At 39.3% G+C, this 13760-nt stretch overlaps 1 protein-coding gene across 1 annotated transcript in view; it reads right to left on the bottom strand.

The window, feature by feature from the left end:
- The window catches only part of LOC309823200 (uncharacterized protein), a gene marked incomplete at its 3' end in the record, with an annotated part of 239699 nt that overhangs the window by 103349 nt on the left and 122590 nt on the right, over positions 1-13760 (bottom strand). The window contains exon 3 of the mRNA XM_082655342.1: positions 2621-2810. Coding sequence (XP_082511468.1) covers positions 2621-2787 — 167 coding nt within the window. The 5' untranslated portion in view covers positions 2788-2810. The remainder of the gene's footprint in view (positions 1-2620; positions 2811-13760) is intronic.

Raw genomic sequence — 13760 nt, 5'->3', positions numbered from 1 at the left:
TGTCCATGAGTCCTAGACAGCTGTTCCACTGTGAATGTTTGAGAGTCATCGGTACTTCTGATTCTGACCCTATAACCACCATTGCTACCAAACAGTTGGTGTTACTTCTAACTAATCAGGTGTATATTGAAGGTACTGTTGGATGGGGCCTCGCAACTACTTTTAGCAAGAGAACACCAGTGTTGTTTGTTTCTTTTATTTTACAACTGTAAGATAAAAAAAAATTATGAGTTGGGTAATTAACACATATGGTTCTTAAATGTAAATGTTTAAATTATGATGGCTCTTCCTTCATATAATACACATGTCATTCCAGGCACTGTGCTTGGCATTAGGAGTGCCACTATGTACAGGACAGGTATGATCCCTGCTGTTAAGGAGCTTACATTCAGGTGAAGGAGGTGGGAAAACAAACAAAGTGTCAAATAATTAAATAACTATTAGTGGTGGTAGCTGTGTGAAATAAACTAACAAGAATGAACTAGGGAATAATAGCAGAGAATAGATATTTTACAGGATAGTCTGGAAAGACCTCTCTGAGGAGGTGGCCTTTCTTTCAGACTTGATAATTGAACCACAGTCATGGTAAATTATGTTCCATGATCAGAATCTGAACATTTCAGCTATAAGGTACAGTGTAAAGACAACGAACTACTTCAATTAAACCTAAGTTACACGCCTCATGTCCCTCTAAAAGCATGACAATCATTTGGACATGAAAATGTTGATGTAAAAAGAAGATAAATGAGTAGGTTCTCATGCTTTGTCTTCTAGTTTTATGAAATTCCAAACTCACTGTAAATAGCTTACAGAAATAAGCAGTTCATTGGGTTCAGTCCCTAGCAAGACAGCACACAGCACTTAATCCTCACCAGAGTATTACTGGTACATTCAAGTCTATAAGAGAAATAAATTTCAGCACTCAATTACCAGCTCTAGTCACAGTGAATAGAAACAGGGAAAGATGTATTTACCCAATGTGAGAATAACGTGAGTACTCAAGCAGTTTAGTTGCTTTGGTAAGCTGTAATAAATTACTATGTACTTTAGCCAATGGAATAGCCAAAGGTACATAATATATACAGTTCTTTCGAAGTTTTCAACAAATTTCAATCTGCTCTAGTTTGGAAATTTTCCTTTATTAAAAAGAAACTGTAGGCTTTATTGTAGAAAGATCATAAAATGCAGGAAAGCAAGGGAAAAAAAAGAAATAAAGTGTACCCCTGTGGTAGATCAAAGGTAATAATGGCCCGAGCTTGTCATTCATCCCTATAGCTATACCCTTTGTCTGTAACTCTACAGCAATCTCCCATCCTGCTCAGACATTTGACTCGCTTTAGGCCAATAAGATTATGATGAGTGTGACACAAACAAAGGCATGGAAGGCACCTGCATGATTGAGCTTACTTCTGCCACTGCCATAAAAAGGACATGCCCCAGCAAGCCCTCTTGTACCAGGAGGAGAATGAGGGATGCAAGGACCAGAGCTGAGTTGTCCCAGTCATCCTAGCAGGACCATCTTAGAAGCCACACAGACGTGGAAGAGAGCTTAGCCAAGCTCAGCAGAGCCCCTACCCAACCTATAGCTTACTGTAAACACATGCAATGAGCCCAGTCCAGGGCTGATCGGCTGAACCTGCAGACCTAGAAGCTAAATAAACACTTATTGTTGTATCCCACTGAGATTGTTGTTGTTTATTAAAGAGAATTATTGTGACAATCAATTTCTGATACACACACTACCCTGAAACAGAACAATTTAACATTGCTCTAATTTTACTTTAGCTTTTTGTCCAATTTATGGACTTTCTAAAGGTTAAAGATAGCAAACAACATCAGCATAAAGCATTATGAGTTCTAGTTTTCTAGATTTAATCATCACACTGGGCTAACAGAAATACTAGGAGAGAAAAATCCAACTGTAGTTCTGATATTGAAAGTTCACTACAGTAAATTAGAGTAATTTCTGATTTGCCATCCAGGCAATCAGCGAGGAAAAATTCTAGGGGGAAATAGTAGGCTATCCCATCAGGTCAAGAAAGTAAAATGGGATAGATGTAGGGCATGAAGCTGGAAGTAGGGCTGGGTTGGGGGAAGACGTTCCAAATGGAAAGAATAGTGTGACACTTAGGACTCTTTCCTTGCCAGCAACTCTGGCCAACTTAGGTAAACAAAAGAACTTGTTAGAAAGTTTCTGGGTAGCTCACAAAATCAGAAAGAAAGCCAACCCAGCAAGCTTAAGTAAGGATAGGTAAGGGTAGCCCAAGAGAGCTCAGTAGCAGTAACATGTCTCTTCTGGATGCTTCCTCTAGAACAAGACAGTTTTAACCCCCTTTAGCCTAAGTTGTTACTCTGTTCAAAGTTAAAGACCTGGCAAAGATTATCCAGATGTGCCAGGGTTACATACACTCCCTTCCCGCACTTACCGAGCAGGGGAAGAGTAGGCCACTGTGGTTGACAGCTCTCCTGGACCCAAGGAGTGAACGGGACGGATATGTATAAAGTAAGGGGGAAGTGTTTCAGGACAGGCAAAAACAATACATATCTACTAGAAACATGAACAGCAAGTGAGCAAGAGCTCTAGTTTATATGAGACAGTAAAGGGGAATAAACCACCTACCTTAGACTGCATTCCAGCTGAGATGGAAAATGGTCCATGTGCACCAAGGGATAGATGTCTGCAGAAAGGTCTCTCCATCTTAGCGAGGGCTGCTCCTCTCTTACCCTAAAGGAGCTTAGCAGCTGGGAGGTCTGTCTTGCCACGAAAATGTGATTGCTTCCCAGCATAGCTCTCACTGGCCCACAGGATACTGGAAAATAACCCAGTAAAAATAGCAAAGCATATGCATCAGAGCAAAGGCAATGGGGACCATGTGACTGACTCCAATGGGTGAAATGAATATGACCATAATTCCTAAAGAGAAATTCCCTATGCCCCATTATATTTTTCTACACCAAGTAAACTGAATTATTATACGAAAAATTAAATTTAAGGATTTCAATTGGGAAAATTTTTACATCACAAGGTATGCCAAAGTGAATCTTGTGACACGCAAAGTTCTGCTGAATTTATCCAGAAATGATCCAACAGGGACAAGTAGTCAGCTAAAGCCCCCACATTTGCAGGGCTCAGGGCAAGAGTACAAACAGAGGCCCCTAGTCCATCTATCTTTAAAAGATTTTTAAAGAGTTAAATCAAGTTAATACACTGTTAAATAAGTCCTACACTTCTGCCTTGACAAATCCTCCTGCTTGACAACCTGGGAGCCCAGGTTCAAGTTTAGAATTCTCCAACATTTTGGGGTAATTTCCCAGAACGTGAAGTGAGGGAAGAGCCAGCCCCCAGCCTCTGGCCTGAGGCCTGCTCCATTCCTTCCTACCCCAGCTCCATGTCACACCTCAAAGGCCTTCATAAACTCACATGTAGAAATCCCAGCTCAACAACTGAAGCTCAACCCCAAGGCCCCATACCCCAAAATCAGCCTCCCCTTGGCCACACTTGGGAGCAGGGTATGTGTGCCAGTGCAATTATCTCCTCTTTTGATAACAGACTAGATATAAATTACAGGAAAAAATCTGTAAAAAATAAAAACACATGGAGGCTAAACAGTACACTACTTAATAACCAAGAGATCACTAAAGAAATCAAAGAAGAAAAAAAAATACCTAAAAACAAATGACAATGAAAACACGATGACCCAAAACCTTTGGGATGAAGCAAAAGCAGTTCTAAGAGGGAAGTTTATAGCAATACAATCCTACCTTAAGGAACAAGAAACATCTCAAATAAACAACCTAACCTTACATCTAAAGCAAATAGAGAAAGAAGAAAAAAAAAACCCAAAGTTAGCAGAAGGAAAGAAATCATAAAGATCAGATCAGAAAAAAATGAAAAAGAAATGAAGGAAATGATAGCAAAGATCAATAAAATTAAGAGCTGGTTCTTGGAGAAGATAAACAAAATTGATAAACCATTACCCAGACTCATCAAGAAAAAAAGGGAGAAGACTCAAATCAATAGAATTAGAAATGAAAAAGGAGAAGCAACAACTGACACTTCAGAAATACAAAGGATCATGAGAGATTGCTACAAGCAACTTTATACCAATAAAATGGACAACCTGGAAGAAATGGACAAATTCTTAGAAATGCACAACCTTCCGAGACTGAACCAGGAAGAAATAGAAAATATGAACAGACCAATCACAAGCACTGAAATTGAAACTGTGATTAAAAATCTTCCAACAAACAAAAGCCCAGGACCAGATGGCTTCACAGGCGAATTCTATCAAACATTTAGAAAAGAGCGAACACCTATCTTTCTCAAAATCTTCCAAAATATAGCAGAGGGGGGAACACTCCAAACTCATTCTATGAGGCCACCATCACCCTGATACCAAAACCAGACAAAGAGGTCACAATGAAAGAAAACTACAGGCCAATATCTCTGATGAACATAGATGCAAAAATCCTCAACCAAGTACTAGCAAACAGAATGCAACAGCACATTAAAAGCATCATACACCATGATCAAGTGGGGTTTATCCTAGGAATGCAAGGATTCTTCAATATATGCAAATCAATCAATGTGATACATCATATTAACAAACTGAAGGATAAAAACCATATGGTCATCTCAATAGATGCAGAAAAAGCTTTCAACAAAATTCAACACCCATTTACAATAAAAACCCTCCAGAAAGTAGGCATAGAGGGAACTTTCCTCAACATAATAAAGGCCATATATGACAAACCCACAGCCAACATTGTTCTCAATGGTGAAAAACTGAAACCATTTCCACTAAGATCAGGAACAAGACAAGGTTGCCCACCCTCACCAGTATTATTCAACATAGTTTTAGAAGTTTTAGCCACAGCAATCAGAGAAGAAAAAGAAATAAGAGGAATCTAAATCGGAAAAGAAGAAGTAAAGCTGTCACTGTTTGCAGATGATATGATATTATACATAGAGAATCCTAAAGATGCTACCAGAAAACTACTAGAGCTAATCAATGAACTTGGTAAAGTAGCAGGATACAAAATTAATGCACAGAAATCTGCATTCCTATACACTAATGATGAAAAATCTGAAAGTGAAATTAAGGAAACACTCCCATTTACCATTGCAACAAAAAGAATAAAATACCTAGGAATAAACTTATGTAAGGAGACAAAAGACCTGTATGCAGAAAATTATAAGACACTAATGAAAGAAATTAAAGATGACACAAATAGATGGAGAGACATACCATGTTCTTGGATTGGAAGAAACAACATTGTGAAAATGACTCTACTACCCAAAGCAATCTACAGATTCAATGTAATCCCTATGAAACTACCACTGGCATTTTTCACAGAACTAGAACAAAAAATTTCACAATTTGTATGGAAACACAAAAGACCCCAAATAGCCAAAGTAATCTTTTTCTTTTTTCTTTTCTTTTCTTTTTTTTTTTTTTTTTTTTTGCAGTACGTGGTCTCTCACTGCCGTGGCCTCTCCCGTTGTGGAGCACAGTCTCCGGAAGCGCAGGCTCAGTGGCCATGGCTCACGAGCCAAGCCGCTCCATGGCATGTGGGATCTTCCCGGACCGGGACACGAACCTGAGTCCCCTGCATTGACAGGTGGACTCTCAACCACTGCGCCACCAGGGAAGCCCCAAAGCAATCTTGAGAAAGAAAAACAGAGCTTCAGGAATCAGGCTCCCTGACTTCAGACTATACTACAAAGCTACAGTAATCAAGACAGTATGGTACTGGCACAAAAACAGAAATATAGATCAATGGAACAGGATAGAAAGCACAGAGATAAACCCACGCACATATGGTCACCTTATCTTTGATAAAGGAGGCAAGAATATACAGTGGAGAAAAGACAGCCTCTTCAATAAGCGGTGCTGGGAAAACTGGACAGGTACATGTAAAAGTATGAAATTAGAACAGTCCCTAACACCATACACAAAAATAAACTCAAAATTGATTAAAGACCTAAATGTAAGACCAGACACTATCAAACTCTTACAGGAAAACATAGGCAGAACACTCTGTGGCATAAATCACAGCAAGATCGTGTTTGACCCACCTCCTAGAGAAATGGAAATTAAAACAAAAATAAACAAATGGGACCTAATGAAACTTAAAAGCTTTTGCACAGCAAAGGAAACCATAAAACAGACGAAAAGACAACCCTCAGAATGGCAGAAATTATTTGCAAATGAAGCAACTGACAAAGGATTAATCTCTAGAATTTACAAGCAGCTCGTGCAGCTCAATATCAAAAAAACAAACAACCTAATCCAAAAATGGGCAGAAGACCTAAATAGACAGTTCTCCAAAGAAGATATATAGATTGCCAACAAACAGATGAAAGGATGCTCAACATCATTAATCATTAGAGAAATGCAAATCAAAACTACAATGAGATATCATCTCACACTGATCAGAATGGCCATTATCAAAAAATCTACAAACAGTAAATGCTGGAGACGGTGTGGAGAAAAGGGAACCCTCTTGCACTGTTGGTGGGAATGTAAATTGATACAACCACTATGGAGAATAGTATGGAGGTTCCTTAAAAACTACAAATAGAACTACCATACGACCCAGCAATCCCACTACTGGGCATATACTCTGAGAAAACCATAATTCAAAAGGAGTCATGTCCCACAGTGTTCATTGCAGCTCTATATACAATAGCCAGGACATGGAAGCAACCTAAGTGTCCATCGACAGATAAATGGATAAAGAAGATGTGGCACATATATACAATGGAATATTACTCAGCCATAAAAAGAAATGAAATTGAGTTATTTGTAGTGAGGTGGATGGACCTAGAGTCTGTCATACAGAATGAAGTAAGTCAGAAAGAGAAAAAACAAATACCGTATGCTAACACATATATATGTAATCTAAGAGGAAAAAAAAAAAGTTCATGAAGAACCTGGGGGCAAGATGGGAATAAAGACACAGACCTACTAGAGAATGGACCTGAGGATATGGGGAGGGGGAAGGGTAAGCTGGGACAAAGTGAGAGAGTGGCATGGACATATATACACTACCAAATGTAAAATAGATAGCTAGTGGGAAGCAGCCGCATAGCACAGGGAGATCAGCTTGGTGCTTTGTGACCACCTAGAGGGGTGCGATAGGGAGGGTGGGAGGGAGGGATATGCAAGAGGGAAGAGATATGGGAACATTTTTATATGTATAACTGATTCTCTTTGTTATAAAGCAGAAACTAACACACCATTGTAAAGCAATTATATTCCAATAAAGATGTTAAAAAAAAAAAACTGAATGACTTAAGACAACACAAATTTTATTATCTTACAGTTACAGAGGTCAGAATTTCAAAATTGGGTCTTATGGTGCTAAATCAATTTGTCGGCAGGGCCGCACTCCTTCTGGAAGCTCTAGAGGAGCATCTCTTTCTTGCCTTTTCTGGCTTCTATAGGTGTTGCCTTCCTTGGCTCGTGGTCCTTCCCTCCAACTTCAAAACCAGCAGTGTAGAATCTTCAAATTGCTCCTGCCTCTCTCTTATAAGGACATTTGTGATTACTTTTAGGGCCCTCCCGAATAATCCAGGATAATCTTTCTATTTCAAGATCCTTAATTTTTTTTTCTTTAAAAAAATTCTTTTTTTATATTGGACATAGTTGATTTATAATGTTATGTTAGTTTGAGGTGTACAGCAAAGTGATTCAGTCATACATATACATATATCTATTCTTTCCCATTTAGGTTATTACAGAATATGGAGCAGAGTTCCCTGTGCTATACAGTAGGTCTTTGTTGGTTATCTACTTTAAGTATAGTAGTGTGTATATGTTAATCCCAAACTCCCAATTTATCCCTCCCCCTTAACCTTTCCGCTTTGGTAACCATAAGTTTGTTTTCTATGTCTGTGAGTCTTTTTCTGCTTTGTAAATAAGTTTATTTGTCTCATTTTTTTTTAGATTCTGCCTATAAGTGACATCATATGGTAACTGTCTTTCTCTGCCTGACTTACTTCACTTGGTATGATAATCTCCAGGTCCATCCATGTTGCTGCAAAAGGCATCAAGATCCTTGATCACAACTGCAAACTCCCTTTGGCCATGGAATATAACATAGTCAGAGGGTTGGGGGATGAAAATATGGACATTTTGGGAAGGATATTATTCTGCCTACCATACCATCTTAGAGTGGGAAGTCTACATTTTAGCTAAGTTTGTGAAGTTTACTCCTCCTTCAACTTGCTTCAGCCCCACTGGGCTTCTTAATATTCCTACATGCTCCAGGCATGCTCCCATCTTAGGGTCCATGTATGTGCTGTTTCCTCAGATGGACTATTTTTACTACAGATATTGACATGGTTCACTTCCTCACCTTCTTCCAATCTTTATTCAAAGGAGACTTTCTCAATAAGGTCTTCCCTAGAAATACTATCTAAAATGACAACTCACCCCTTCCCTCAGACATTTCCTATCTCCCTTACTTTTTTCTCCTTGGAATTTATGAAGTCTCATGAAGACAACTTATTTGTTGTGTCACTTTCGGCCTGCCCCACTAGAATGTCGCTCCATGATGGCAGCATCTGAGTCTGCATCCACATCCCTCACGACAGTACTGTCTGGCACATGGTCAGTACTCAGTATGTAATGGCTGAGTTAGTTAACTGAATGTTCTACAGGGGAAGGGGGGAAAGTCCAGCATTGCTGGGGAAGAAGGCAAAAGGATGATGCCTTAGTTAGAGTTCCCCTAAGAGAAGAGCCTAGAATAAGGACTTGGTTACAGTTAAGTTTTTTTGGAAGCTGATCTTAGGAAGCAGAAGTGAGGAAAAAAAGAGAGTCAGGCAGTGAAGGAGGAAAAGCACTAGAGAGATGGTGCTTTAATGAAGTCTCTGTTATAGGCGTCAAGAGTGGGATTCTGCCAGAACTGCTGAGAAAACACACATGAAATGCCTCCCAGAACTGATCATCTGAATGATGAGAGAGTGGAACATTTTCCCGCTGGCTCCCATCTCCCATTGGACACGAATCCCTCCGCCATCCCTGCACCTCTGGGTTTCCCAATGTGAGCCAGCTGGGGGGCCCGTGCATTGAAGAAGGGTCTGGGGAAGACTACAGAGAGACAGATGCAAGTGCTTGCAGCAAGATCCTGTCAGGAAGAGAAGAGTCTGAGCTTCCACAGTCTGTCCACCACAGCTGTGGTTAAAATCAGAAGACAGCTGAGTAAATGCAACATGGGCACCAAGGGCCTCTGTTTCAGATGAGGACAACAAAGCATGAAGCATGTTCTTTACAACTCACTCTCACTTAATGAAGATTTCTCATTCTTTCCATGTGGCTTAAAAACAATAGTAATTCCTAATATTTATATAACATGTTCATACATATTTAGATGTCCCAATTTCCCCACAAGGCAACTATTCCCATTGTTTTTCAAGGTTAAAATAAAAGAAAGGAAAATTAATATGTCTTATGGAGCTACAAATGTGGCAATCAGAGTTAAAAAAGATAAAAATAATTAAAACAATTAGAGACCATTTTGCCCAGCAAATTGGCAAAGTTCTTCTTAGCATTATACTCCCCAGCGTCAGTGAGAATACAATGAGATCGCACCCTTGTACACTATGAAGGGAGAAACTGATATATCCCTTTCAGAGGGAAACCTGAAAATATGCACCAAACATTAGTTTAAAATACTCATTCATATGGAATACTACTCAGCCATAAAAAGGAAGGAAATTTTGCCATTTGCAGCAACATGGATGGACTTGGAAGGCATTATGCCAAACGAAATAAGTCAGACAGAGAAAGACAAATACTGCATGATATCACTTATATGTAGAATCTAAAAAAATACAACAAACCAGTGAATATAACAAAAAAGAAGCAGACTTACAGATATAGAGAAGAAACTAGTGGTCACCTGTAGGAAGAGTGAAGTGGGGAGGGGCAATATAGGGTGGGTGATTAAGAAGCACAAACTATTAGGTATAAAATAAGCTATGGGAAAAATAAAATAAAATAAGCTGCGGGGATATATTGTACAACACAAGGAATATAGCCAATATTTTTACAATAACTGTAAGTGAAGTACAATCTTTAAAAATTGTGCACCACTATATTGTACACATGTAACATATAATATTGTATATCAACTATACTTCAATTTAAAAAATAAAGTAAAAATAGTCATTCATGACACTTGATCCAGTAATTCCCTCAAAAGTGAGTAGAAAATTTATGAACAAAAATATTCATTGTTGGGCTTCCCTGGTGGTGCAGTGGTTGAGAGTCTGCCTGCAGATGCAGGGGACACGGGTTTGTGCCCTGGTCCAGGAAGATCCCACATGCCACGGAGCGGCTGGGCCCATGAGCCACGGCCGCTGAGCCTGAGTGTCCGGAGCCTGTGCTCCGCAACGGAAGAGGCCACAACAGTGAGAGGCCCGCGTACCGCAAAAACAAAAAAAACAAAAAAATATTCATTGTAGTCTCATTTCTAATAACAAATAATTAGAAACAACTGAAATGCTCCAAAACATAGGGTAGTAAAATAAAATGTGGTGCATCCGTATGTTCTTACCCTCTGCATGCCTCAAAATTCATGTTTCTGAAGAACACTCAATGACATATTGTTAGGTGACAAAGTATCATTTAAAACTATCCAGCATATGACAAATTTGGTTTAGGTATAAACATATACACATATACCATATATAAGTACAGCAGTGTATATCCGTATATGCATTAATATGCCTGAATAGAAAAACACTAGAAGGAAGTAGAACAATATATTAATAATTGATAATTCTGAGTAGTTATCAGTGTAGTTAGCTGAGTAGTGGTAGATAATTCAAGGCACTTTTTATTTTGTTTTTATACTGTTCAGTATGTTTTAAATTTTTAGATGTAAATTCAGAAATGATTGTTTCTCTTTAAATAAATAAAAGAATCAGTACTAGCTTTCCCCAAATTTATGACTTAATGGGAAAATCAAAACAGAATTACCATAACTTTAAAAATATTAAAATCAGGGGCTTCCCTGGTGGCGCCGTGGTTGAGAGTCCGCCTGCCGATACAGGGGACGAGGGTTCGTTCCCCGGTCCGGGAAGATCCCACATGCCGCAGAGCGGCTGGACCCGTGAGCCATGGTCGCTGAGCCTGCGTGTCTGGAGCCTGAGCTCTGCAACGCGAGAGGCCACAACAGTGAGAGGCCTGCGTACCGCAAAAAAAGAAAAAAAAAAAATCCTAAAATCAGTATCAGAGATTTATACATAAGTTACTTCTTAATCTCAACGATTCTTTGTTTAAAGGAAGAGAATTGCTAAATGTTCTAAAGATAAATAAGATACCAAATAATTTGTATTCTTTTAATTTGGATCCCTTACATTTTTCACTAATGGTTTTTGCTGTATTTGGGAAACTAAGAACTAACCTCCCTCTTTTAAAACTAGAATTTTAAGTAAATCAATATCAAAGAGGTAAAGTGATCTACTGAGTCCTTTTGGAGGGAAAAACTATAGATTATATTGATTGTGAAAATTTTTAAGGGCAAATGAAAAGCAAGGCAGCAAACTTTATATTTAGATTCTTGCCCCTAGCTATAATAGAGTTAACCAAGCTACTTCACTTCATCAAGATCACAGGGGAGCCTGTCTGCAAAATACCTCTAAGGTCAGACAGGGCCACTGATTCAGTCTGAGTTATAGAATAAGAGCCAGCCTTGAATAAAATTGGAAAGCCAACAGATTTTGTCTTCTGCACTTTATGTGCCACACACATGAGCGGAAATCTATCCTTCTATGGAATTCCTCCTTCTACTCTATGCCTGCAAAGCTCCTGTCCTGTACCTGAACACACCCTCACTCTTGCCCCAGCTATCAAGGTTGACTCATAATAGATCATGCTGCCTTCCTAGAAGTAGCTTGACTATGCGACTCTCCCACTCCTCTACTTATCTGTCCCCAGTCTCCAACCAATACAGAGAACTACTTTGCACTTAAAAAAAAAAAAATTAACGGTTGATGAGGCAGGAAAATCGGTTATGAGGTTTCCTTCTTTCAGGAGACAGACTCAGATGAAAAAGGCCCTTCCAGCGGTCAGGAATAAGACAAAAGAATGGCTGTGATAGTGAGGACTGCAGATACTCTTGTCTGACCGATGATAGAAATACCCTGGGGTAGGCAAGCCTTCTGAGTCACAGCATCCCAATAGCCACCCATCCTGGTAATGCCAAGCCCTGACTGACAGCAATGTTAGCAAACATTTTTACATCATTTTGTTGGAGTTGGGCAGTAAAAAGGGAAGAAGAGAAGAGAGACAAGAAACGGGGTAAAAGCTTAGAATCTGAGTTGATGGAAATGCCCAAGAGACTCCACAGAAACAGAAAGTTGGATATTCAACTCAACAGATCTAAAGCTGAGGTGTAACATCCCTTTCCATTACCTGTGGCTTCAGTAAAGTTGGTGACACACAAATGCCTGTGTGCTTAATGGTCCTCACTGGAACAACTAGATGAGGAAAAGGATGAGAATTCTCAAAATGAGCCATTTCCTGAATTTCTTCAGCAAAATAAGTCTCTGAGACAAAAAAAGTTTAGGAAAAGTGTTTAGCCACATTTCTCCCTGGAAGCCTGCTGTGCTGCTTAGTCTCCTGGTCTTCAGCCACCACTGGGAGGGGGCATCTAGCCAATTTCATCTGACTCTCAGAGGTCAAGCTGTCTCAAATGACATGTGAGCTACAGAAGCTAAACTGAAACATAAATAACATCAGTGCTAACATGGCCAAAATAATGAGTCCTCACTGCATCAGGCATTTCCTATGAAAGTTACTGAACAAAAGCTATCAGGTCATGAGTTTCTTTTCTGTCATTTCACTTAAGTTTTCCTGGACTAGAAATTCTACCAAGAGGTATCTGAGCGACAGTCTCTCAGGAAAGATGAACCCAGGGCAAGCCAATTAGTACTTGTTGCCATGGATACCTGTAGATAATCTGAATGTATGACTGGTCATTATGTTGCTTCTTCAGGGTCTTAATGAAGATAACAGAAGACAGTTACTCAACCTGCCTGCTAGCTGGCTGGTTCAAACAAACAGAATCAGCTGGTAGCACACCAATATTTTTAACTCTTTCCTAGCTAGCTGCCTTTCCTCTTTCTCCCTTCTCCCCTCAACCCAAATAAAATGTAGCATTTTCCTGAATCTCTCAATCCAAACGTTACCCCCTTAACTCACCAGTGACTCACTTGCTTACATATGTGTCTCCCTACTTCTCTAAAATACCTTGTTAGATCAAGGACATGAATTTTACATTTGACATTGAGCTTGGCATTTAGGAAATGTTTATAATACCTGTTGAATAAATGAAAAGCCCTTTTGCCCTTCGGGGGTATTGCTCTTCCCTTGGAATTCTTCTTCCATGGCTTTTTAGATGTCTAGCACAATCTCATCCTTAGGTCTTTGATTCAACTGGAACTTTTTATTGACTCTTCTTATTTCTTTCTCTAAAGCAGCCTCTCCCTGATTACTTTCTTAGGCATAACTTTATTGATCTTCTTCACAGCAATTGTCACAATCTGTAATTACCTTATTTCTTTCTGTACTTTTTCATTAATGTTTCTTTTATAAATTATCTGAGAGAAGGATCCTTGTTTGTGCTGTTTACAGCTTTCTCCTCAACACCCAAAACACAGAAGCCCTCAAATTGTTGTTGAAAGAACGATTACCATGTCTGAGTTGACAGGGGAGTTCTGTAATGGAGCTTTCTGTCCAGGACAC

The sequence above is a fragment of the Grampus griseus genome, assembly GCF_964374135.1.
Source record: "Grampus griseus genome assembly, chromosome: 5".
In the NCBI taxonomy this organism is placed as follows: Eukaryota; Metazoa; Chordata; class Mammalia; order Artiodactyla; family Delphinidae; genus Grampus; species Grampus griseus.
The sequence above is the reverse complement of the archived record's forward strand: the minus strand, read 5'-3'. Positions and strand labels throughout refer to the sequence as shown.